Raw genomic sequence first — 27,983 nt, forward strand, 5'->3', positions numbered from 1 at the left:
GTCAAGTATATTTATTTGAACATGCGAGAGTAATGAGGTGGTTAGTATAAGGCTGTTACACGAGGATCTAATTCAGAGCCTCGGCTCATTGTTGGTAAGGCACCTATCGCTTGACTTTTCTCTCTTCAACTACCCAATCTCTTTCTTCTAACCTGTGAACAGTCATTAGGATATTTTCAATCATTATCTTCAGCTGCTCTCCCGTATTTTTAAAGTAACCTACCCACTTGTTAAAGAGCACCTGGTAAAGACTACTATGACAACTAGAATATCGGATTTCGCCATTGTTTCTCAAATGTATTTTGTGATAACGTAAACCATATTTTGTTAAATATAAATCGATGATGAGCCACTATAATTATTTGCCGACATTTAAACTTCCCACTGAAAACCCACGAAAGAAACATATGATAGGATTTCAGAAGAAACGTTTCCTTTTTCACGCTGGTGCTCGAAAGGAACGCTCCCGTTGACACGACATCGCCCGATAGTAAATAAACACAAGGTTGAAGTCTTCGTCAGCTGATCGCAGCTCACCTGTCTCCTTATTAGACCACCATACATACGGCTGCGGTATTTTCTCTCTATAAGTTAAGGTAACAATGATTTGTGCGGCACAGACCTTTAACGCACAGGTGAAATGAGTTCTGAAATTGAAGTCAAGTTAGTTAAGGCCCCTATACCATAGTGCTGTCAAAGTTTTGTCGTCGTAATCCTTAAGCTAGCCGAGTACCTAATGGGTCAGGTCCTATGGCTTTTTAACATTAGTCGGGTAGGCATGACAGGTTTTATTTTTTAGATTTACTAATTAATGTATGAAATTGTAGGCATATGTTAGCTATTACTAGGTATAAACATGTTCTTCAGGATGATTTTGGTCCTCATGGGCCACTACCTACTAGGGTAAAAAACCGCATGGTACAGGGGTGGACCATGTACGATCAATGTGTACAACCCCAAGAAAAGTACATTATAACGCGTCCTGACACCGGAGTAGAGGTCTTTAGCTCCGTTTCTCACCAACAACAAGTCGCGTCTGATGCCCATCTCCGATGTCAGGACGCGTTACCTATAATGTAGTTTTTTTGGGGTGGTTCACGTTGTACCATGCGGTTTTTTGCCCTATAGGGGAAACAACCGACTTGATTAGCTGATCCAGTTTTGGCTGCATGTAGATCCACCCTCCAAAAAAGTACTTTAACATGTTCTCGCACCAGAGATGGGCACCAGTCATGAGTCATTGGTGGTGAGAGCAACAGCTCGAGACCTCTAGCTACTCTCCTTTCGAAGTAGGTATTTTCTCCAAAGTTATAGAAATTAAGGTCATATTTTAAGGTTAAACAGAGGTTAATAAAAGTCTAGCCATGCGCAGTGCAAACATACCTACATGACGCTTTCAAAATTTTTACTTAAAACGCCAACAATTTAGCAGATTGACGCCATCTCGATGTTTGCAGTCATTTGTGTCAATAAACTTTCCATTCCATGTGCTAAATCCGCAAACCACTTTTACCCATAGACGCTGGGCAACTTTCTTCACAAGCATAAACAATGACGATGTCTGTCTGGGATCCAAGGAAACACAATTTTTCGGTAGAAAGAAGAAGCGTGCACTAGATAATTATTTAAATAAATAGTTAAACATCAGTATAAGGTCATGAATTGCATATATTTTTTACATATTTGTGATAATTAATTTGAAAATTTTCGTTGTTCAAAAAGTAACTAGATTCCTGACTCAATTATCAACAGTTTTGCTGTGAACAGTACCTACGGTGTTGTTTGCGCTCTCCTATTGTTTATCAGTTTGCAAATTGGTATGTTTTTACGCTCCAAATTGGGTACAAGACTTACACAAAACCGGGGAAATAAGTGAAATTAGTGTATCTATTTGTAGTATATATACACATTAGAACAATTTTATTATTATTGCATTACTATAACTAAAATTCATGGAAACAGTTTGTAAATGCATTGACGTATGTGTAAAGCTCCACTAAATTGGCAACAATGAAATTTTGCCATTCCTAGCATGCAAGCATTAAAGGTTACATTTATTTCTGGCATACAGTTATTAAAAATAAAAAAATCAAAATATTAATATAGACTTAAATCAATGAAAATTGCTAGCAAAAAAAAATTTATTTTTTGTCATAATTCACTAATCTTTCACCTGCTCAGCGATGGTTTTCAGCAGCCAGCTGTACGACAAGGCTAGAAATATTGGATTGTATCTAATTTAGTAATATCTGTAATTTTTCATTGTTAGTTTGGTTGCAAAAAAGTGATAATAGACATGAATTAAAAGAAACATTTTGAAGTAACATAAACTAAAGTTAAACTAAATATGAGTAAAGTAAACAATTAAGGGTGTAGTGTGCCTGCAACTGTGTTTGTGGAGTGAGCACTTAGGAACCAGGAACCGCAACGTAGTTCAAGTGCAATTTGGAGTGAATTAAGACCAAAATGTGTATAATAACAATCAACTAAGCATTCTGGAGTTTCAGTTGATGGCAGTAAGGATAAAATCACCAATTACAAGGTAAAAATGAATTTCGATTCTAACCATGACCCCGGGAATAAGAAGTTTCATACTTTCACTAATATAGACAACAAAATGTTGTTTTATTGTGCTGATTACAACTGCAGTCTTGAGTAAGATCAATAAACGTTACATATATACACTAATATTGTTCAAATGAGCACTGGGAAGGAGATGAGAGCCCTGCTGGTTTCAAAAGGGACTGGAGGCGGACGATGCCATATTAGATTTAAAAACTGCCTTGAAAACATATTTTACAAAGACCTCACATGCTTATTTTAGTTCGTATGGGGCTTTCATATATATCACATTATGTTGACGAAACTTCAATCTTTTGAATGGTATGCTTAAAGATGTAATTGTATCCTTGTTTCACCAATTAAATATCAAGTGAATAAGGCTGATCCACCTGAGTACAATGGATCCAAGGCGGTGTTTCCCCCTATATGATAACATGATTTCCAGTCAGCGTGTTAATAGGCAAACACAACATGATTGGCTTCACGGGTTTGATAATGGTGATTGCAGTGATTGTCACTTGGAAAGTGAATAGTAGCACATTATTGAAAAGCAAGGTATTTACTGGGTGTGTAGCTATTGGAATTTAATTTTCTAAGCCTCCTTTTCATCTTGTCGATGAACAGTTTGCACATGCTAGAAAATTGCACCAGTGCAGTGTAGTATTCTTTTCATGCCAAATTTAGAATAGGCTAATAGGCCTAGCCTATACTCAGTAACTACATTGAGGGTAACTAGTGGCTACTAAGCTATCTCTGTGTCAACAAGGCTTTAGCTATATGTTTTTATGGTAACATTTTTGGATACCAGCCTGCCCAGTTCTCCATCCTAGTGGAATCAAAATTATGAACTAAATATTCGGGAGTGAGATTGCTGGTGTAAACTAACACCAGATCTGCATGCAGGCAAAGACCATTTTCACCAGTAGATAGGGTAAGGAGTGGGATATAAACTCAGACAGGTAGAAACCAGAACTCTTCTGAAAATTGCAACACTGAACATAGTATGTATACCATAAAGTTATAGGTTTTTTAAACAAATAGGTGCGTATCTATGAAACAAAATGATAAAAAATTTGCTACTGTGTATTATTTAGGAAGTTTTTTTATAACTGTATTTATGATGCTGATCATTTAGGAAGTCACTAGGTTTTTAGTAATATTTTAGTTATATATATACAACTCTGTTTTAAGCCTCTTGACAGTATTTCATATTTGGAGAAGTTTTTCAACCTGACAGAAGATCTGCGTATTTCACTAGATGTTTTAATTTTCATGGAATGCATCCACCATTGTTCATTAATTTTTTCTCAGAGAGGTAATGTTTAACATTTTTCCACTTCACAGATGATTATATATGCCACCTTAGTAAGAGCAGCAGATGGAACTCCATTATCAGCTACAACAGACTTTGCTAGTGATGCAGATCAAAGAGTAAGAGAAGGAAAAAGGTGTATCAAGTTAATAAGCAAACAACTACAAAAGTTTGGAAAACGTGTTTGTCTTCAGTGTGACGATCTTTCAATACAGTATGTATTAGAAAATAAATTGGTGTTACATAACCCTGCAACTTATCAGAATTACATTCTTATCAGCTACATTATTACGAGGGTATGTTAGGCTTCCTTTTATGTGTAACACATTTTGCATGCAAATCTCTTGAATTGATTGATAAATGTAAAGTATAGTTAAGGGTAAGGCCAGAATTACATTTGTAGTTAATTTGTTATTAAGTTTGTGATGGCTGCATTTGCCTCCAAGCACCACCTCCCTATTTCAGCCTGTGAGCCAAATGATCATCACAGTTTTCAAGGTTTTTGTGAGCAATATGCAATAATGAGCGTGGACTAGTTCCTCAAAACCTAGTCCCAACAAAAAAGGCAAGGACTGTTGGAGGACATTTGGCATTTTAAGATGCAATCTGCTTCATCACTGATGTGTTGGATAAGGTCTATCCTTCTTTACTGAAAACTGTCTGGAGGAAGATGTGGCTTGAATACATCCTATGATTTGTGTATTTAGCGCATCTTTATGGTCATAGATCATAGAGTGGTTGTTGCATGAGAGTGAGTTTGATAAGAAGGAAGAAGAGAATGTTGCCAAAGGACCCAAGAGTTATTGTAAGCTGTTTACTGATAAAGAATTGATGGTGACCGAGTAGAGGTATATACTTCCAAGTGTTAGACAGACATCCAGTTTCTGTTGGGTATCATGTCACTGCTTAAGGATGCTGGTAAGTTCAGTGAAGGTGGTCAGATTTAACACTCGCTAGCATCAATGGCAGATGACAATTTTGTTATCTTTAAAACTGATTCTTTCTTGATACATTGCCTCTTCTCTTTTGCATCTCGACTCTCTCCAACCTCTTACATCAGTACAGACAGCTTTTCCTGTCCATCACCTCCACATCTGTTGTCCAGAAGTGTTTCCTCCCATCCACTTTCCACCCAGTCAGTACCATCTATTAAACCCAAGTGTCACATTGATATCACCGGAGGCGGTAGCTCTTTACTTTCCTAGGGAAGGTGGGAAGTATTGACAAGTGTGCATATAGCCTGAACAGGATATGTTTTATGCTGAATATTTTTAGTATTATAGCATTGATTTTTGCTTTTGCCATTTTACTCTTTCAGATTTATGCTAGGTGTTTAATCTGAACTGAAGGTGATTTCAGTATTATTTGATGCCAAAAATCATTCACATTGGATGATAGGATGGTTGAATAATTATGACTTGAATGTAACCTAATTGTTTACATGAAATACAGTGTGATATGATGGAAAGCATCATAATTGTAATACCAGGTAATTGATTGAAAGATTGTTCTTTGAATTTTTGTCTAAAGTCTTTTTATACCATAAGTAAAGTTTTGTCTGACTTGTGGAAAGTTTTGACTGGAAAGTTTTAACTTCTAGAGTGGCATGTTTTGCAGTTGATTTAACAGGTAAAAAAAGTGCAATAAGCCTATGAAGTACAGTTTTGGAAAAAAAAATTTTCATGCATACAGACCATTGCTTTAGATAGCCTATTCAAACAGATCTTCGTTACATTTTTTCAAACTGCTGGGGCATTCACTGTAGGAAATCTTGTGTGTGGGTCTTGGCCAAAAACAGAAATGTTTCTGTGAAAATAGATCCCCATTAAAGGCCACACTTGGATGATAAAGACTGCGCTTTTTGGTCATCATTGATTCCCTTCCTCATTTACTCATCCTCCCAAGGTAGCCCAAATCTTTTCTTGAGGAAAGATTCCATGCCTTGAAGGTCACAATACAATGCACCCAGATTATGTTGATATGGTCCCTCATCATAGAAGTTGTTCTCCTATTACCATTGTATCCCAGTGTATACCTTCTATAAAGAAAAACCTGTTTATATTGCCATTTACCTTCAGCAATAGGTAATAAGAAGGAAGAATCCCTTGGGTTTTCTGGAACCTTCTGTTGAAGTCTGGTAATGTAAACTAATTCCCCACTAATGAACATCCTACAGCCACCTCATAGACATCCTCAAATTGGGGGTATCACCACATTCTTACCAGACCTGAGGTGACTAACTCTTGTCTTAAAATACTAATGACATACATATATACACTTCACACACCCTTGTGCCATATAAACAATACAATTGGACATGTGCACAACTTGACCATGCAGGTTATTTTTGGGTGTGAAGATCACACACAATATCATTGGTAAACAAGTGTCCCCAGATTACATATACTGACTGCATACTTTTTTGTCAGTCCTTACACTCAAATATACTTATCCTGGGTATTGATATGTCCCCTACAATTCCATGTTTCACGTACTGAATTTTTTCCATTTTATGTAAGTCATCTGTCCAAAATATTTTTGTTTCAACTTGATATTGATTCCAACTTGGATATGTGTAATTTAGTAGTTTGTTCTGTATTCTAGATTTGCATGTTGAAATTGATTTATATACTGTACAATATTCTTTAGATATCTGATATTTGTATGCTTAACAAGTTGTGTAAAGAAAGTCACATTTTAATTGAATTTTAATGTCCCAATTGAACAGAAAATTCAAGTGCAAGAATATTATGATTTAATTAGAAACTTTGTTTTATTCTTTCAGTTGTGTTATGGATGACTGCACAGCTTACATGGTTGTATGTGAACCAAAGTACCCTCATATATTGGCATTTAGTTTCCTTGATGAACTTATGAAGGAATTCAATATCCTTTACACAGCCTCCGTTGTCAAGTCAGTCAGGAGACCATATGCATTTATTGAATTTGGTAAGAGATTTGTTTTTGGTTTTAGATAATAATTAACCTGTTTTCTTTACCATTTTATTTAAAAAGAAGTATCTTGTGTAGCATTCAGTGCTACAAAGTATTTCTTTTGAAATACTACAAACCATTGCCTATTACATAAGGAAACAAGTAATTAACTACTAATTACAAGCATGAAAGTGTAATACTCCCACGGGTGAGAGATTCCCTTCAAATATATGGATATGCACCTGGGTAGAAGGCAGAGAGAACAGATCTCAGTATGGGACCGCTATTTGTATCTGAAGTGTAAAGGCTGCTGCTCTGTGTATATTTTTTCATTCCAATTAAGTTCATTGCTGGATTAACATGGACCTGGGTAGGATTTCTATCTACACTGAACATAGGGGAAGGTTAAGGTTGAACAGCAAGTCTCCTCTTTCATAAACCCTGAGCATTTTATGTATACAGGCATTTTATCAGCGATCCGGTTGTATGGCACTTGTCTAGCGCCATAAAATCTGCGATTTATGGTGCCATAACGGGCTGAGTTACGGTTTTCGGCGCCATAAGGGTTCTTATGGCGTACCATAAAGGTCTTTATGGCGCGCCATTATGGTGTCATAAATGGCAGAGTTTTGGTTAATGGAGGTTTTCACTAATCGGCACATTCCTGGGAACAGAACCCCTGCCGATAACCTGGGACCTCCTGTGTACTGGGTTGATCTCAGTTGGCTGACAGGCATTGTATGCTTGTACTGAATTTATACTTTTTGATATATTGTTTGTTAGATGAAATTACTGTTTTAACACTAAACCAGAGCTCAGTAGCCTTTAAATCTTGGTTCCAGGAGCATTACAACTCATCAGCCCATGGTCAGGTTGCTCCAACCTTAGGAGTATGTCTCAACATGTATATTACCTTGAAATTACTACTTGCCATAATTTTGAAATTAGTTTCTTCAATGCTTCACATGACAGGCTAAACCTGTCTAAATGATGGGATATGAAGTAGTTATCATAACCTTTATTTGATCATGATGTTATGATGATTTTCAGTCCTCTCCTCTACATTCCACTCTTCCACCTTTTAAACATTTCTTCCACCTATTTATATACCTTTATTGTAAAGCTTTTTTCTTGTTTTTTTATCCATTCTTTTTCTTTATCAAAATTCATTTGTATATGATGGATTTTTTTGTAACTTCTTGACTAAAGGCTACAGATGAGAGGAAGGGATTTCTCTACAGTGCCATGGAGACTTGTCAGTGTCAGCAAAGAGAAGCTGGAGTGTTTGGACAATTGTTTATGGTATTTTTGTACTGAAATAAAACATTTACCATTTTATACTAATGTTCTATAATACAGTGGACCCCCTATATTCATGTTCTTGAGATTTGTGGACTCTCGTATTCACAGATTTCTCTGTGGACCATATCTATCCATTATTCAGGGGAAATTGGCATATTTGCAGTATTTTTCTACAAGAAATATCAACAAATTACTGTATGTACGTATTTTTCTATCAATTTCATGAATAAATGCACTTTTTGTGATAAAATTATTAAAAAACCAGGTATAAGCATTTTTAGTGTGTTTTTCTTGTTTGAAATAACAAAATAGGCAGTCCTTGGCATTTTTATAGGGATTCTAAGTATTCATGAGTTTGAGCTATTCGCAAGGGGTGTCTGGAACACATCCCCTGCATATAGGGGAGGTCCACTGTAATGATTTTTACCATTTTTGGACAATTGTGGCATGAGACTAGTTTTCCGTTATAGTCTTAATTTGTTAGTTGGAAGTGACTGAGGCTGCCCAGCAGTGGATCAGTTCACTTGCACCACAATATATTATCACTACAGCAGCACTCTTTTGATATAATGTTGTGGAATGGTCTGCAAATATTCATACTTACAGATAAAAGTAAAAGGAGTTAGAAAATGTTAATTTTGTTTTAAAACTTATGGTGCATGCAAAATTTCAAGTGCTGCAGAAAACAGTAATGATTCGTAAGATTAAATACTCTTTTTTTTGAGAGAGGGTCATAAAGGTAAATGGTCTTTTATAGAAAGTGGCTTATCATTAGTGACTTAACTAGGTCAAGAATTAAGTCAGTAAGAAAGATGGCAAAAATTAGAGACTAGTATTTAGGAAATAATTTTAGAAATGTCTGTTGTACCAAGTGTTTTGTGTAGTTTTGAACATTTTGCAGCCATTATGAAGAGAATACGTGAAGTACTGTATGTTTTAACAAACATAAATTGGAGAGAATCATAACATCAAAGAATGTTTTATTGTCCGACAAGAAAAGTGTTGATAAAGTTGAAAGGTTTAATTAAAATGTGCCCCTCTATATAATTGATTTTGCATTTACTTTGGAATCTGGATATCACTCATATTTCATACAGGCAGTCCTCCGTTTATGGCGGCGGTTCTGTTCTCGGCCAAGCGACGATAACCAAAAATCATCATAAACCGCTTACCAATGCCAATAGTGTTCTCCCCGTATTTCAAGAATAGTTGAAATCTCTATAAAAATGCTTAAAACTGCCTATTTTGTTTGTTGAAACTCAAGGAAAACTCACTAAAAATCTTTATACCTGGTTTTTTTAAGTTTTACCACAAAAAGTGCATTTTATGATGAAATTGTTTATAAAAACAGGTTTGTTCATGAAACTTACCTGTCAGATATATATATAGCTGTATTTTCTGAAATCCGACAGAATTTTAAAAACTTCCGACACACGCAGTGGTCGGCCAGGTGGTTAGTACCCATTCCCGCCGCTGGGAGGCGGGTATCAGGAACCATTCCCATTTTCTATTCATAATTTTTCTGTCGCCGGTGCTGAAAACACCTGTTTTCAGTACCTCCGTCTTAGGATTTTGGAAACTTCATTGCCGCTAAGTATCCTAATTGTCTTTTGATTTATTTACTTGGATTTGTGGCTAGGCATACGCTATCTTAAATTGATTTGAATTTGATTCATTTTTGCATAAGATATCTGAATCTAGTTAGGCTAGTTTCAGACAGGGTTGTCTGCAAAGATAGGTGTGCGGGCACCAAAAGCTTCGGTAGATCCGCACTTGGTATGTCAAGAGGGGTATGGGTCTTGCTTCTTTGTTGAGATTTGTCATGTAAGGAGTGTGAGACTTTGTCTATTCCGTAAGGAAGACGTATGATTCGTATGTACGCAATTAATCAGTAAACATGTCTAATTTCGTAAGGAAGACGTATGATTGGTATGTACGCAATTAATCAGTAACAAAAGTCAGGGTAGTGAACCTGCTAACCTTCCTGTAGACTTTATTTTGCCTAACCCTGTAGTATGGCCTACGGGCTATGTATATGTCTACGAGAGGTGCTCGCTCTCCTTCATTGCTGTGAAGAGTGCTACTTCTGTAATTGTTACTCCTAACCCTGTAGTGTTGCCTTCGGGCCCTAAAACAGTGTCTGTAGAGGAATTGCCCTTTCTCTGATACTCTTTCGATTCGTAACTTAGAATCGAAAGTGCTTGCTTTAGAGAGCAAAAGTGAAGTGCAGAAGTGCAGTGATACCCCTTGTGTAGTGGAGGGTGCGTCAGATCGGCCTCGTTTCGCCTCTAGGCCGGGACCTCTGCTTGACTCCCAGGACCCGGGGAGGGAGCATGTCGAAAGCCTAAGGAGGGTTACAAGGAACCCCCACCGATCTGGCGTGCCTTCGGCAGTTTCTGATGAAAATCCCCAGACTGCCAAAGTGCGTGCGCGTGCACGAATCCTGAAGGATTGCTTCTCGTCCTCCAAAGCGTCCTCCCCGTGCAGGGGTTGGAGCTTTCGGAAGGACTCGCACCCTCTAAATAGAAGCTTTATAGAAGAGGACGCTTCACGTCCTCTCTCTCTCTCTCTCTCGTTATGCGTTTCAGTGAGAAGTAAGAAGGCGAACGTTGCCTGAACTCGTGTCCGTCTTTCCACCGAGAAATACGTAAAAGAAGTCATAGTAGCAGGAAGCTTTTGAGAGCGGACGTCCAAGCTTTTTTACTGTCAGAATAAGAAGGCGTTCCCTCTCGACTTGGACGGGACGCTCGGATGGACGCCAGGCGCGCGCGGGTGCACGCCAAGCGCGCGCCAGTGGACGCCGAGCGCGCGCCAGTGGACGCCAAGCGCGCGCCAGTGGACGCCGAGCGCGCGCAAGTGGACGCCGAGCGAGCGCCAGTGGACGCCGAGCGCGCTCCAGTGGACACCGAGTGCGTGCCAGTGGACGCCGAGCGTGCACCAGCGCACGCCAGGTGTGTCGCCTGGCTGAACGTTTCTGTTGAACTCTTCAAGCTCTTGTTTCAGATTTGGGCCTAAAGAATTTTTACCTCTACCTTCGGTGATACCTTCTACCTCACCTGCAAAGAATGTGAAGTAGGCAGTGCTTCGGAGGAAGCTTAAAGTGAACAGACAACTTCTTCTTCGAAACCCAGCAAGACATCGGGTTTCGTGAATTCAAGAGGTCTCTGTCAATTAATATTGCTTTTCGCATAGGTGGATGGAGTTAAGGAAAGCTCAAGGGAAGATCTCGTTTGCTCAGTCAAGACTTTGTGATAAGGCAGTTACGAGTTATGTAAAAGCTCGACGTCCTACACATCATGACGCTCGACTACTTTCGGTAGGATTCTTGCAAAAGCACTCATCAAGAGGACGCTCTTCAGGAAAGCGCAAGACAGGACTTCCTTTGCCATACTGCCAATAAACGATTGATACGGGAATCGGAAAAATAATATGCTCGACTTCCTGGATTACGTTTTGTCAATTCAGTGATTTTCCCCCATTGACAATATACTATCGTTTTGTCAAGTAAGTGGGTATCCCCTCATTGACAAAATATCTCTTTGTCCCGTAAATGGGTTAGTTCTCATTGACAAACATCTTTAACTTTATATTGCGTAAGCGGATAAGCTCTTATTGACAAGATTCGGAAGAGCTCTCATTCATCATTCGCAGACTCGTACAAGAAATAGACTTGTAGACTACGTCAATGACCGCTTATGTCAAGTAACATAAGAAGCTTGAGCTGTCTGCTTCGATTCTCTAAGTTTTGTTCATGAAACTTGCCTGTCAGATAGGTATGTAGCTGTATTTCCGAATTCAGCTATATATATGTCTGCCAGGTAAGTATGAACAAACTTTATTGTAATATAATATCATATTTTGCCTTGCGTTATTTTACTACTGTTTGGTTCGAGTCATATACGCTTGCTGTAGTTACTTCTTCGGATGGCAACCGAGAGCTCTATTGTCTATTATTTTAAGGACATTTAATCGTTACTCCCTGCAGCCTTCCAGGAGTTTCCGATTTATCTTTTACCGTTGTATGTTAGTGTTCTGACGACACAAACGCATCTATATATTTAGCGCTTTCTGTTTCGCTTAAATATACCAGCTTGAGAGTCTCTTTCTGCTCAAAAAATAACGGACCTATTTCTTCGTAGAATAGGGTAGCTGGCAACCCAGACATAAAGTTAAGAGACGACGTTCGTAAGCTGCTGGCTGCTGCTGTGTCTGTCCTCCAGTCCAACTGAGCCAGTAACAGATCGTGCGCTGTCATGCGCGGTAGGTTACGTCTCTCTCTCCTGCGGGATTGACTGACTAACCGTATCTCTGTGCTGGTGGTTACGTCTCTCCTGCGGGATTGACTGACTTACTGTATCTCTGTCCTACAATCACGGACTTTAGCCTAAGATTGAGGGGATTTCTTACGTGAATAAATAAACGTTGCATTCGTTTTGCCTTACTATGTTCAACAGTGTTATTTCTTAATCCTTTCGGTGCTCGTTACCGCACGGTATAGAACTACGAGTCTACCGCAACATTGCACTTTATATGCTCTCCTGCTTAGGCAAAGCGCAGCCTTATTAGGGAAGTAAGCATACTCGGGGAGGGAATGGATGAGCTTGCTGGGGACCATTTCCTTCCTGAAGAAGTTTGTTTCCCCAAATAGACTGCAATTCAGACCTCCACAGTTTTTTCCTACCGGGAAACTGAAATATTATTCAAGATCTAGGAATGATTCTGAACATCTCTTCGTGCGTCTATCACCTGAGGTGATAGAAAGAAGGTGCCGGACATCTGGATAGGGTTTCAGATGTCCTGGATCTTAATCTGAAAGAAGTAAAAGCAATTCGGTCGTCCCTCCAGTCCTCGAAACGAGTTTTTGGAACCAGTGGTCCAGATCAACTCTGATATTCCACAGCTCTCTCATATCTTAAGAAGTATCTTCTCTCGGTCCCTGTTCGAGTTTACGAGAAAGAGCCTATTATAACAACAGGCGTAGAATGTAACGATTCTCTAGAGGTTCGTTACAGGATTGCAAAAGTCCGTACGAATCGTCTCGATCGACGGCAGCAACTATTGACTTCCGAGTGGAATCTTTCTTTAGAAGTATGTTGAGAGTTGTGGAGACTTTAGGGACGCCCTTTCATTCTTCTCTTTGATATGTTGAGGACGAAGAGGCTTCTTCTTCTCTGCTCCCTTATTCTCGATCCGAGATCGGTACCATTAAACGCCATCCTATGATATTGAACGGGGATGGATGTTTAGTCTCTTTTTCCCCTTTTTCAATCGCTTAGGAAATGTAATAAGAGGATTTATGACGTCACAGGGAGCGACAATGACGCTGATCGCCCCATGTTGGCCTTCAGGATCCTGGATTCACAGAGGTCACGTCCTTCCTAGTTCACTTTCCAAGGACCTTTTCCGAGAGATTCGGTCTACTCTAACTCGAAAGGTACCTATAACCTCTCCGCTCTGAGTCTGACTACGTTCAGACTATCGAGATGTTGACAGGAATAAGATTACCGTCTTCCATTTTTTTTTCCATTTCTGTCTGAAGAATGGGATAAGCTGGCAGTCACAACTATTAAAGAATACGCAAATATGTTGTTGACGGCCTTTGGGTTCAGAGATTTGCTTCTGTCAAACAACAAAGCCCTTCACGATCTTTGAGTTCTGTGGAATCTCGAAACTCGCTCACCATCTACTTTTTGTCTCACCTGTTTTCTCGGAGTCATACACTCGTGCGAGATCAGGCGACATATAGTAGCCCTGAATTTCTTGTTGACGAAGTCGGTTGCGTTTATACACCCCCGATGATCGTGTAACATGAGACCAGGTTGGACTGTCAGGCATTCTTCCTTCGGGACTGAATCGCCTTTTTGCTCCTCGCTCCTTTCTCCTGGCACCAGAAGCTCGAGTCAGGAGTTGCTCAGGAGTTGATTCGCTGACGACGTTGGGTTGCGTTGATACACCCCCCAAGGTTCGCTTAGATTGAATCGCCCAGGCAGTCCAGACACTCATCCTTCAGCGAAGAATAGTGCCTTATGGTCTTCAGGGTACAGCCTTGCTGTCCTTGATTCATCTGACTGGTCAACTGGTCGGTCACCTGACTTTAGTACAGACGGACTGACTGTGCATGTCCAGATAGAAGCTTTCAATATGGAACTTAGACGTAGTCTGAAGTTCTTGATGTCAAAGCATTCGAACCTCTCCTACCTGTTAACTTCTTGCATGTGATCAGTAAGGCCTTCTTCTAACCACCCTAGATACGACAAAGAGGGTTAGTGAGATTTTAAGCCATCGTCACAAGTTTTGGCTTTAGAGAACACAAGGCAGTGTGCTCTCTAAGCCTTCCGTTGTGGCCTAAGAATGGAAACCCGTTTTGTCCTTGGGCCAGGAGCTTGGAAGCAAGGATGGCACAAGTTAGTGGGCAGGAGCCAGAGAGAGTCCTGTGCCCTGTCGGGTCTCTCAAGTTTTATCTACATAAAACTCAAGAAAGTCGAAGTCATTCGGGCAATCTGCAGTGTTCCGAAAAAGACCAGACTTGCCCATATCGAAGAACACCCTGGCTTTAGTGTTAAGGAGTTCTTTCAAAAATGCTCCTTCATTGTGTTTGTACAAAGATTTGAAATCTTTTTATCTGAATACTCACGAGGTGAGGGCGCGGCCTCGGAAGCATTTCAACAGAGCATGGCACTCAGCAACATCCTGAGTACCATGTTTTAGCGAAGCTCTGTGTTCACTTCACACTCCCTGCGAGATGTGAAGATGGCATATGAGATCTGCTGCCCGCTAGGGCCATACGTGTCTGCAGACACAATCTTGGGGGCAAGAAGTACCACTCATCCTATCCTGTAGAAAATGGTTAGGAAGAGCTCTTAATTTAGTTGTTGAGTCGCCGACAACGGCGACTTCTTAACTCTTAAGCCTTAGTTAACACACCTTAACTTTGGCTAGGTTGGTCAGGTGGTGATATATATATTTATATATATATTTTATTTTCTTCTTAGCCCTCATGGTATGGTCAATATGGTCTAGTCACGTCGTGGTCTCGCCCCTGTTGACAGATCATCTGGAGTGCACCAGCTATATAGGTCTCTACCTCGCTGGCAACTCTAGTAGCACAAGCAGACTTACGTGGCAGTAACCACGAAGCCAGCTATGCTAACAGGTGGAACCAAGATGTAAATCATCTGCATGCATTTGTTTCCCAAAATCCTTCTAATCTGTCCCTTCCCACCTCCAATGGTGGGATTCAGCTATATATATATCTGACAGGTAAGTTTCATGAACAAAATGATATTGTTATGATACAATAAAGTTTGTTCATACTTACCTGGCAGATATATATAATCAAGTACCCACCCACCTCCCCTCAGGGGACAGTGGAAATAAAAATTATGAATAGAAAATGGGAATGGTTCCTGATACCTGCCTCCCAGCGGCGGGAATGGGTACTAACCACCTGGCCGACCACTGCGTGTGTCGGAAGTTTTTAAAATTCTGTCGGATTTCAGAAAATACAGCTATATATATATCTGCCAGGTAAGTATGAACAAACTTTATTGTATCATAACAATATCATATTTGTGGATATTTCTCAGAAATTCCTATGCATGCTGGGTATATCTTTTACGATACGTATATTAATATATTTAACATTATTTTGTTCAATTTTTCTTTGTGTACAGATAGCTTCCTACAAAGAACAAGACACAAGTATAATAGCGCAAGAGCAATTGCGGCTCGTTTGAACCTGGCAGATATGAGTACAGATTTAAACTTACATCCTCCCACTTATATCAAAATGAGTAACTTGGAACCTCCTCCCTTATCGTCACTTCCAACATCGTCATCTGTCCCACATACACCTGTAAATATCCCTAATGGAAGTCTATCAAATGGTGTTCTTGGCAAAGATAACACAACAGGTAAAGTAATTAGCTTTATTCTTACATTTTATGATTTAAGTACCTTGTAGTAGCTTTTAATTGCACTGGTTTTCAGTCTTACCTTTGCAAATAAATGGCTAGCTAAATTGTCCAACTTGGCAGATATCATTGTTTCTTTATCCTATGCATGAAGTTCCATGAAATATCAAGATTACAGTGAAATCTTTCCAGATAATGTCAGTGAAATTTGAAGTCTATTATTAACCCAGATCTTTACTAGATTCTCTTCTTTTTGAGATGATTATTTTCAAGTTAGTCCTTTTGATGCTGCCTTTGAAAGTCATGTAAGATTAAACTTCATTAGAAAAATTAACATATGTTAATAATATAATTTTAACACTTTTAATCTTTCCCTTTTGATGATATATGTATATAATTTTTAAGAATTATAAACTTGTCTCTTTCCAAAATAGTTTTTTTTATTGTTCATTATCTGTAATATATTACTGGGATGGTCACTCTCACAGCTTCTAGGTAGGACTTACTATGCTAGTAATGCATAATCCATGACCTGAGTAATCACCTTGCCACCTAGTTGGATATGCGGTATGTACATATAATTTACCTATGCCAAGATATCCCTCTCTACCATCTTGATATATACAGATGTCTCCATTCTGAAGCAAAGCATCGTAGTAAGGCCCTGGGATCAACCCCTGTTGCAGGTGTTTTTCTAACCACCCAAGTAGAATCATCTTTTTTATTTGCTTGATAAATTTATTCAGTATTCTTTGGATTTTTCAAACTGAATCATATAAGGTGAACAGAAGGTGAATATAAATGAAAATTAATTAGTAATAATAAAGAGCTCTGTAGATATTAACAGGTGTGCATTTTCACACAGACATTCTGTTTCTGGTTATTTTGTCATTATTAAGAATAGGTGTATCTAGAAATATTATTAAGCTGTGGAAATTATTCAATGAAGCATTAGAAGTGTTTTTGAGGTCAATAATAAAGTTCAAATATTATTGAATTAATTAATTGTGATTCTGAGTTGGAATCTTGGATGTGGTTGGGTTAGTTTAAAGTGATATAATTGCCTTAATGTTGTTTAAGTGGAAAAGTTTATTTATGAGAATTTCACATTTTCTGAAAAGTGAATGTAATTAGAGGTTGTAATTTTGTTTTCAACAGTTGGTGTAACGCTGAGATTACGCCCCATTCCTTGGTATGGGTGGGTTGCAATCATATTTTCTGTACCTTGCTTAATGCTTGACACATACAGAGGAGCTGTTGCCATCAGTATGTCTAATTTAGAGGTATGTATATACTTGTCAGCTGCAAAATTTAGAAATAGATCAAAGTGTACAAGTTTGATATTCTAATTATAGAGGCTTTTTCTTTATTTTAAGGTCAGTATGATTGGGCTCTTAATACTCTTACATAGCCCATAGTTAATCCTGATGGGTAAAGACAACAAGAGTCAGGAGGGAAAGCAAACCCAGTAGAAGTATAATGGGTCTGCCTCTTAAGAGAAGGAAGATCATGGCAATCATAGAATCAATGAAAAATTATGGGAAAGAATTCCAGTGCTTATTTGTAAAGGGAGCTTAAAATTCAATAACTAAAAAGAAAAGTGGAAGCATGGCTACTTAAATGTATCTGTCATTCAGGAGGCAGCGCTCACTGTGTCATATTTGTGGAAGAGGGGGGAAAATAGTATTTAGTTGTATTAGCAAGAAATGACAAGTGTCCAAAAGAGAGTGCAGATAAGGTTGTGGTTGAGTTCTCTGAGGAATGAAAACAAAATAAGAATTGCCTCGTGTATTAGACATTGACGAAAATAGTTTTGCAGCATTATAGGACTGCATTTGCTCCTTTCTATCTGTAGAAATGTGTTTAGGCAAGTATGGAGCATTGCTGATTGTCAGAATGTTGGTTAAAGACATAAAATGCAATGGCATCAAATATAACAATTCTGTGGATGAGTTATTGGAGTAAGAGGTGGAAACCATCTGGGGGTCTTGAGAGTAAGTGATGGGCAGCCCTTTCAGAAACTAATATGTATTAATGTTGATAAAACCAGTTTAAGCTTGTGTATGATTAGTAGAATAGAATGATAGCAGAGTTGATGTCACAGACAAAAGGAGATATGAAGAAATAATGGAAATAAATTTAGAGAGAGAAATCCTTAAGCATATTAATTTCTGGTATATTTATAATTACATGCAGGTAAGGATGCACAGGTTTAGGCATAACTACTTCAAAAGTTATATAAAAGTTATATAAAGAATTGCCTTAACCATACTTTATTCAAAGGGAGCAAAACCTTCCCTCACAAAACATGAAGACTACTTGCACTGTTGTCAAAAATTATAGCACAGTTTCATAGACTTTCATTGTCGTAACTTTTATTTGAGTTTAATACAGTATGCACCTCAGAGGATTTTCAGGTAACACTGAGCTACTATATGTAAGTTATGGTCCTATTTACCTGCTTCTGTTTAGCTTCAACTGAAGTGAGAAAGCAGACTTACTACTGGTTCTTCTCCCTCCTAAGTAGTGATTTAACATAAGTAAAGTATGTACCTTAATGTAATAGAAATGTGCAGTGAACGAGCCATCATGTGCTGGACAGGTGTGCATGCAGGTGATCTAGATGGCTGAGTATTTTATCTATAGTCTAGCTCCATTTGGATTAGTAGATGCAAATCCTTCTATCTAGCAAGGGGGGAGAGGGACTGACTATGAGCAAGCCAGTTGGATATTATTAGATTTTTAGTCTCTTGGCACTTGAGTTCATCCCAAACTTTTAGAATCCAGAATATGTATTACATTCCTTTAATTCAAAATGTCCACAAGTCTGATGATTGAACTTCTCTCTTGTTCAATAGATCAGAGGTATGGTTTCCTTCCTTTGCTCTTTCATGACCAGGAAGAGAGTACCCAGGTGAGCTGAACTACCAGTCAGTTCAGAGATTTACTCAGAATACTCCCTCCTAAAGCAAGTCTCCCAAATGTAAAGACCAAGGGTTTGTATATGTGTAGGAACAAATGGAAAATTGTAAAAGTAATTTGTATTTTTCCTGAGGTCTTTACATAAAGGGTTCACCTCCTACCACCCTCATTCTCTTACATGGACCAAAAAGTAACCTGCATAGAATTGAATGCCCATTGATCTGATAGGTAGTGCCACCCCTACCATCAGTATCAATTACTGTAACCACCTTGCAAAAGTTTAAGGGCCAGATTTCTAGCTCGATGAAAGTTAGCCCCATATGTAAAGACTTCAGGTTTGTATGTTAGGAAACACATCAAGTTAAAAATTTGTAATTTTTCTAGAAATTCACGTATTGATTCATACTTTTTAGTGATTGCGTTTGCGTATTAAAGGGGGACCACAGACAAATACAGTATTGCCCAATGCTTTGGAAATACTCAAATAGGATAACTATTCCATAATTCTATTTATCTGTTATGTATCCTAGCAGTGTTTATGTGGCTTAAATAATTATACTTTTTTTTTCAGGATATTGATGGTCCATCTCCTTGGCATGGCATTTACTTTTTGACTGAAATGGTCATCCTTCTTTTGCAGGTTAGTTTGGAGGTTGTTATTTTTGAAGTGTTGCAAAGTATTGACTTTACTCAAATCTTCAATATGTTGAGGTATGAGGGACAGAAGTCCTGCTTGTTACACCTTTTCCTGCACTGTTTTGGAAGAGTGAAAGGTACTTGCCCATGATCACTTAGTGAGTGGGTATGTGTTAGCATTTTTAATATGAGATGGCACCAAGTGAAGCTTCTTGGTTGAACGCTGTACATGATAACCAATGCTCCATAGGGCAAAGGGTTAAATGCTGCTTGCTGTTTACCGAGTGATTTACCATAGGTTTAGGAGTATTGAATCTTATAGTGAATGAAAAAGAGAACTGTACAAATGTAAATAATAGTCAGATGGCTTGCCTATAAGGGTTGAGAAAAAAAAAAACTTAAAAGTTTTTATTAAAAAATTAAATAATATGATTATAATTATGCATAAGATAACTGCAGTGTTTAGCATTATTCAAATTCCAAATCAGAATTGTGAGTAATATTTTGCTCTATTTCATTTATATGTAACTGTACTGCATTGATTATTTGTTTGATATGGCTTCTGGTGCTGTAAATATGTACCTTCAGTTGCTGGTGAGTTTCATTTTGTATTGTAATACAATAATATACGTAATGTAATACAATGTAATACTATAAGAAAATAGACAAGAAAACTTACTGAGAAAGACAGTTCTCCTTACTAAATTTCTGTTAATTAGTACTCAATTTAATAACTTCACCAACAGACAACTGTTGATTGCAAAAAGTTTACCAGCTTTCAGTCCTATGAAATCTTGTTCAACCTGAGTTTGACCAATTTGCAGTTTGCATAATGCAATTTTGTTTGTCTATAGTCACTTTGCATGTTACCCTGTGGGTGAATTGCATTTTTTTTCCCATTTATTACTTCCCCACCTTTTTAGTGCATAGTTCGTGTACGGTATTCAAGAACTTAGCATGTTCACAATAATTATAAGTTTAGTGAAAATTTGAAAATGTTTGAGTATCTTCTAAATGCTATAGATCAGAGCGATTACAAGATAACTCTGTTGTTATGAAACACAAAGACCTGCATACGAGTAAGCTTCTATACGTACCTGTTGCCTTATGTGAACACACAATATTATTATTGTACAGTTCTTTATGAAATCCTGTACAATTTGGCAGTTCAGCTGCACACTTGGAATTTCCAATATCAGGAGGGAAGAGATTTACCATTGAACATACACATCAGGTGATCACTGTTTGTAGTATTATGTTGAGAGTGAATTCTTATGTTCAGTTTTGGCCTGGTTAGGTAATTTAGTTTGCCCTTATTATTGCTAAAAAATGAATGAAATAATCCAAGCAGTTTACTCATACATTAACATGCCAAGTGCTTGTAATAATACAACTATAATAAAATTGCATTGCACACTGCAATTTATCACTGTTTTAATATGATGTTTTTAGAGTGGAAATTGCTAGCTTCCTTGCAACAGTTGTTTATTTACACTACTACTATTCTACTTTAGGGATAAATTCTAAGGAGAGTTGTCTATCAGTAAGTTACCATTTTTATGATCTTATGCAAATAATAAAAAATGACAAGCAATTAAAGTTTCTTATTTACAGCACCAGAAGCCATGTAAAAAATAAGTCCAGTGCAGTCACATTGAAAGTGTGTATTAGAGAAATTCCTTACTCAACAAAGGTTAATTGAACACAGGCGAGAACCAAAATAATATGTCCAAAATTATGTACTATGTATACTATCAAACATAATTTTTCTGGTCTTGCAAAAATCTAAATGTTTCTTAAAATTGAATAGGTATTTAATGTTCATGAATATCAAAACAAATATGATTTTACATATCTATACCATTTAGTGTTCATTTCAGTAATCTTAACGTTGTAGTAATTTGTAAGAAAAATAAGTTGCTTCTTGAGGCAATATTTTTCTTCAGTGAGGAACATAAACACTTCTGCTCTAAGTTCTTTTAACTGTATCAATTTTTGTGTTTCAGATTCGATCTTTGAGGAAATACAACAGATACAGAAAACTTCAAACAATATGTAGTTTTATGTTCATATTCTTGATGAATGGACTACTTTTAGATGTACGGGAAGCTTGGATTTGTTTTATTTATTTAGCTATTTCGTTATCTCTTGCTATTGCAACTTTTCATAGACCTTTCGAGAAAAAATTGCCCAGATTTCATATTTGAAGATTTTTCACCGTTTATATAGCAAATATCATTTAAAAATTACAGTTAGTTAAAAGTTTTCTACTTAACTGTCAATTTTAGTTGATGAGGATTTTTGGCCTAATATTTTCGTCGTTTTAAATGATTGTCTATCTTTTAATGATTAGCAGGTCCCAAAATTATCTCCTCCTTTTAATTATGTTAATGATGAGCAGAACCCAAAATTATCTCCCTCTTTGAATTATGGGAAAATAAAGTATAAAGGGTAAATGCATTCTTCCATATATACATACACGTATGTATTTTGTATTGCTTCATTAACTTTCTTTCCTCCCTATGAATGGTTGTAGTATGCAAGTGAAGTGACATCATTTTGCTTACTTTTTCTTTTGGAGTAGGAATTTGGGGCTAAATACAAGGATAAATACATTGTGCTTGAATTACGTACATGGATTTTGTTGTAGTGAGAGGCTCTTCAGTTTAATTCTCTGTGGTTTGTGGATATGGATGTCACACACAGTACTGTATGCATTCTATGGTGCATTGTAGGCAAGTATAAAGGTTTTTGTATAGTATCCTCTTCTCCGTGAGGTACATTGCTTGCTGCCGTATAATTTTTATTTGCCCCCTTTTGTCTTCCCACCCAAGCGGTCCCACTTTATCATTTTCTTACCTGAATTATAACCTCTCACTAGACAAAATTTATCAGACAATCCTTATGAGGGTATACAATTTCTATTGTGGCTCAGTGGTCTTTTTAATGGTTTCTGTGATAGTGGTTGTAATCTATAGGAAATTATGACAGAAAAATACTATCTGTTGATTTTTAAAACTGAAAGGTAACTAAACAGAAGCCAAAGTACTGATGTAGAATACTTGTTTACTTACTCGCTTTCGTTATTATCAGATAATCTTGTTTTATTGATGGTTATTTAAATAATACTGTATGAATAAACTGGTACAAAATGAGGAAAAAAAATGGCTTCATTCACTCTATCTCCATAGAAGAATTTGGGTCTTAAAACCGCCAGGTATCCATTAGTATTATACAGTGTTGCATTTTTAAAATTAAAAGTTTTTTTTACCTGTTTTATGGAAAGATTGCTTACATTTTTAAAATGTTTTGTAATGGGAGGTTAATATAATTATTTTTAGAAAACCAAACAAATTTGTAACTTTTTATACAATATATACAGTATATGTATTCTCCACACAACTGAAATTGTCAGCATTGGCATGATAACTATAAATAAATCAATCCTCCTTTGTCTGTCTGTAGCTCAGGTTCCTATATTTATTGAGAGTTCTGTTGTTTATTGGGACAAGTCTGTGCCCTACAGTGACAGTCACCTTGTCTCATCGAGCTTTGGTGATATTTAGCTCCTAGGAAAGGTGTATAGACAAGGTTACTAAAGGGATTTTGACGTAGGAAAAATCTATTTCTGGGCGAGGAAGCCGTGTCGCCCAGTGAAATGTGTCTGCTTTAGCACTATTTCTAGTAAACGGGAGCGACACGGCTGAGCCCAGAAAATGCTCATCTAGGAATGGAAAACAAGAATTTACATGTAAGTTAGTTTACAGTTAAATTAAGTGCAAATCAATTGCTATTCTTTTACTAGGACATGCTGCACTATGGCCTCTTTGTCTTTTAATGAGCAGTTTTTCTCCCCCTAGACTATAGCAAGTTTTTATTAGAAACCAACTGCTTTCCAGTGACTTACAACTTAGTCCCAAGTAGTTGCTCTAAGCTAAATAAGCTAGGTTTCTACCTTTAATTTTTTTTCTTCTTCCCTAATTGGGATTGACCTTTAGATGATGGCCTGTGGTAGCTTTGGATATAATTTTGATCACTCATAAAATGTGAAGTAGGGTGAGGTTGGATGGTTTACTGCTTCACTCGTAGAATTTGTGGTCAAATGGAGATTAATATTAAGCTCCTCTCTTTAAATGGAGTCTGATGAACCTCAAGGCATTATGAGTACTTTTTTGTGTGTATCTTTATACTGTATTGCAATATTATGAACCCAGGGGAGACCTGTAGGAAGGTATCCATCTGTCCAAGTGTAGGTTCATGGTAGTTATGGAGAGTACCTGGACAAATTATGATAGTTTATATTTAATTAATTAATTGAAGGTGCACCAAATGTTGATTACCAAAGCACAGAATTTGAAACTCAGTTAGACAAGTTCAGTATCTCAATATCACATAAATTTACAAACCCCACAAGAGAATGAAAACTCATAAGACCCAACATTGATTCAGTATACGTAATTACCTTTTTGGGAATGGAAACTGGTTAAGATTTCTGGTATTAAGCGTTCATAAGAAAGTACTCTCATAGAAAACATAACAAATTTTCAATAACCAGTTATCTAGCTAGAAAATGTTTTTTAAACAAAAGGAAAATTGTTGCTATAAATCTCTAGCAAAAATCGGAAAGCTATTGACAAATGAAAAGCTTAGATAATATCAGTGTCAAAAGCAACTCAAGATACAGTGAATAATGTACAGGACACAAATGAAATGATAGCTAGGCAGACCAAATTAATCGACATTCAGAAGTATAATAACATACAGACTGTGAAATCTATGACATCCCAGCAGGAACAAGAAATTGTTAAAGGGCCAAAGATAAATCCAGGGGCCAGAGCATTCTTCTGAAAATAAAAATTCTGAGCCATAACAAAGGTAAGACCATAGTATGTACCTAAACCTCTAAAATGCAATTCACCATTTTGTGTCGGCTTCTGCTGGGAATTAAGCAAGATTTAAGATACTCTGAAAATTAGTCTTAGCAAAAATATGTATGAAGTCCTTAATTCCCAACATTCTGGGTTTTCTGTAAACAAAAAGCTGAAGAGATTGACATGGATAGGGCTGAATGACCTTTACAGGTCCCAGCGCTTGGGCTATGCCCTAAATTCCATAATCAGTCAATCAATCAATCAGATTAACATGAAAGAAAATCATAAGAGCACAAAAAAAAAAAAAAAAAAAAAAAAAAAAAAAAAGTTTCATCACAAAAAAACTAATGCCAAAAGTATTATGTATCAGTAATTCCAAAAATATGTGAACAGCGCCCCAAAAATAGAAAGAAGCTACTACACCATTTCCAGTCATAGGAACAAGGTGCAGGGTAAGAGGACTAAAGCAAATTGTAAACAGTGATGAAAAGAATAAACTCCAATTTCTAATAATCAATGGTATTAGGTGCATGACAGGAACAACCTTTATTTACCTTCAGGCATGTGAACCCATGAAGCACAAGACAAAATAGAAATAAAACCAAAGAAAATTACAATCAGCAGCTCATCAAGTTCAAAGTTCCTTATAGAGATCAAGTCATTAGAATCAACCATAGCCAACCAAGTGTGGCTACTATATGTACTACATAAAAGAACTTAATTCACTTCCTAATATTAATGAACAGTCATCTGTTCCCACACATAAGTTGTCAGAATTGGCTGATTTCTCATTGCACTAATTCTGTTTTTTTATTAGCTGCTGCAGATAATTTCACAGGCTTAACATAGATGATTCTTGAGAGGACCTTTTACTGCTTGGGATCAAGTACAGATGTATGGAATTTTAGCTCATTATTATTATTATATAAATGAATTATTTTACCAGACCATCAAGTTAACATTCTTAACTATCCCAGGGTACGCCGAAAGGTTTTAGGGTCATATCTTAGACCTTGGGACTACAGTCATTCAGCACGAATTAGGAAAAGGGTTGTAATATTGAAGCCGCCCTCCTCTGTGGCTTGTAGTGTAAGATAAAGCTCTGTCATTGTTTATTTGATTTCATTTACATGATATTATATATTAAATCCTAAAATACTTTTTCACTGGGGCTTATAATTGAGATGGGCCGACTACTTGCAGTTAGGAAGATTCTGGGTCATGTATCTTGGTCCTCTTCATTTATAAGTTCTCCTTTTCATATCTGGCAACCTAGAGGTAGGCATTTTCTATAAGACCAGCCATTATGTCTCTTGAGTTTGGTGAGTGTGCTACACTTGGTTGTTTCTTCCATACAAAATCATTACTTTTGAAATTGTCAGTGATTCTGAAGTTGATTGCAGATTCCATCATCCACCTTGTGGATATAGAATTTCCAGCAGCCTCACCTACCTTTATAAAAACAGCTTATATATATATATATATATATATATATATATCTATATATATATATATATATATATATATCTATATATATATATATATAGATATATATATATATATATTATATATATATTTATTATATATATATATATATTATATACTATATGTTTGTCTTCCTTTATTAGTTTTGCCTTGGTAAGAGTACAGTAACATTGCTATAAGCCATATATTTTTAAGATTACAGTAATGTTGTAAGATTACTTTGAAATTATTTTAGGAAAATAGTTTAAAGTATACATTACTATTTGAACTATTAAAATACGTAGGCAGTTATAATCATTTTTAAAGGGGTCTCCAGTATTTGCGAATTTTAGTTTTTCGTAGGTGGTTGCGGTCCCTAGCCCCTACTTATGGTTAACAGATTTGTTATAAACAGTCTCTTCAATAAAGTACATTTTCATACACATCCATGAACCCCTTCTCTTACACATTTTTTCACATTTTGTAGGACAGCAAAAACAGTTAATTGAATTTTTAAAAGTTTATTTATAAATTAACGTAGTCTTTGTGCTAGGAATAGCCTTGTTTACTAAATTAGATAACTATAGGAAAGGTGGCAAAAAATTATACCAATATAGTTAAATTACTGCTTTCTTCTGTAAAGCTCTCATCAGTCGTAATCTATTACTCAATTGTAGTGTGTTCTATTATGTAATTTATTTTCTGGAAAAACTGGAAAATTTTATATACTTTTCGACTTGAAACGAGAAGCAAAATTATGAGCTGCATTATCAGCAAAATGTTTAGTCTAATATCATTGCTTATTTAGTTGTTTTTTTATTATTATTATGCTTCAGCACTTGATAAGCCACAAGAAAACTTTTATTTCACCCTCTTTTGTTGAAGGTTTTCACGTTTTACTCTAGCTTCTCACGAGTTTTGTTTGCCAAGTCTCGGAAACTATCCACAAACTTCTCAAAATAAGGTACCATAAATTGCCTCTTTTTGAAATAATGTCAGATCTAGCAGTTAATTAAATAAAATATTGAAGAGTGAACACGAAACTCCAAAGTTACGATTTTATCACTTACAGTCTGGCCAAATTTCTTCTTAATCTTCGTTACCATGTGATGACACTTTTGTCCTACTTATGATTGAGAATATTTTATCCAAAATGGTGGAGATTGGAAGCAATTTTCATTTTGAAGTAAAGTAACCCCATAAGAATTTGCATTCTCCCTACATTATTGTTATTGTAATTATTCAGAAAATTAACCCTGTTCATATGAAACAAGCCCACAGTGCCGTTGACTTGAATTTCTAACTTTCAAAGAAAATGGTGTTCACTGGAAAAAAGTAATATTAGGTAATATAGGAAATAAAGAAAGAAGGGATCGTTTATTAGGAAAGAAAAAATAAAAGATGGATAAAAATGTAAGTAAATTATGAAATACACGGAGGATTGCTTTTGGGGTAGTTTTACATTATATCATGTTCCTTTGATCTTGGAGCCTCAGTTCCAGACTTCCAGTTGCACAACATCCTCAGAGAGACTGTTCCACGTTAAACATTTACTGCATATTGATATTATTGCTCAGCTAATTGGGTTGGCCATGGCAGGGAACGAGGATCAGAGATCAATTGTTAATCGAAGGATCAGTTAAAATACAAACAGTAGACCATCCGTCAACGGTCCAAGAGATTGGTAACTACATACTGACCTTTATCTCTCAGTGCCTCCACCCATATGTACCAAATCACACAAAATGGGAAAAAATTCTAATCACACCGTAGTGAAGGGATGAGGCAGTGAGTGAATGTTGAAATTGCTTAACCAAGGAAAGGGAACGCGACGAATGGACTAAATGACCGAGCCGCAACAAAGCAACCACCGATCCCCGAATGCGCCGCCTTCCCTAAAAAGTACTTGAATTCGCTCAATTTCGCTTTTCTAAAAAGTACTTTAATTCGCTCAATTTCGCTGCCATGAGCAGCAGTCAAGAGATGGGGCCCATCCAGGCAGCACAACGTGACCTCTATACTCCTTTCGAAGTAAGTGTTTTCTCCTGAATTATGAAATAAGGGCAC

General features: G+C 36.9%; 1 protein-coding gene across 3 annotated transcripts; it reads left to right on the plus strand.

The window, feature by feature from the left end:
• The first annotated feature begins 332 nt into the window (after positions 1-332).
• On the plus strand, positions 333-23,034 carry LOC135224728 (vesicle-trafficking protein SEC22a-like). 3 transcript variants are annotated; one of them, XM_064264031.1, is made up of 7 exons: positions 333-596; positions 3,907-3,993; positions 6,660-6,823; positions 15,784-16,023; positions 17,182-17,306; positions 19,517-19,585; positions 21,588-23,034. In XM_064264031.1, the coding sequence occupies exons 2-7, from the start codon at positions 3,941-3,943 to the stop codon at positions 21,786-21,788; spliced, it is 852 nt and encodes a 283-aa protein (XP_064120101.1). In that variant the 5' UTR covers positions 333-596; positions 3,907-3,940; the 3' UTR covers positions 21,789-23,034. The 3 variants fall into 3 exon arrangements, with proteins under 3 accessions (XP_064120101.1, XP_064120099.1, XP_064120102.1); XM_064264029.1 differs by having other exon boundaries at positions 340-596; positions 3,907-4,088; XM_064264032.1 differs by lacking the exons at positions 333-596; positions 3,907-3,993 and adding an exon at positions 4,032-4,170.
• The last annotated feature ends 4,949 nt before the right edge of the window (positions 23,035-27,983 follow it).

The sequence above is a fragment of the Macrobrachium nipponense genome, chromosome 12 (assembly GCF_015104395.2).
Source record: "Macrobrachium nipponense isolate FS-2020 chromosome 12, ASM1510439v2, whole genome shotgun sequence".
NCBI classification, from domain to species: Eukaryota; Metazoa; Arthropoda; class Malacostraca; order Decapoda; family Palaemonidae; genus Macrobrachium; species Macrobrachium nipponense.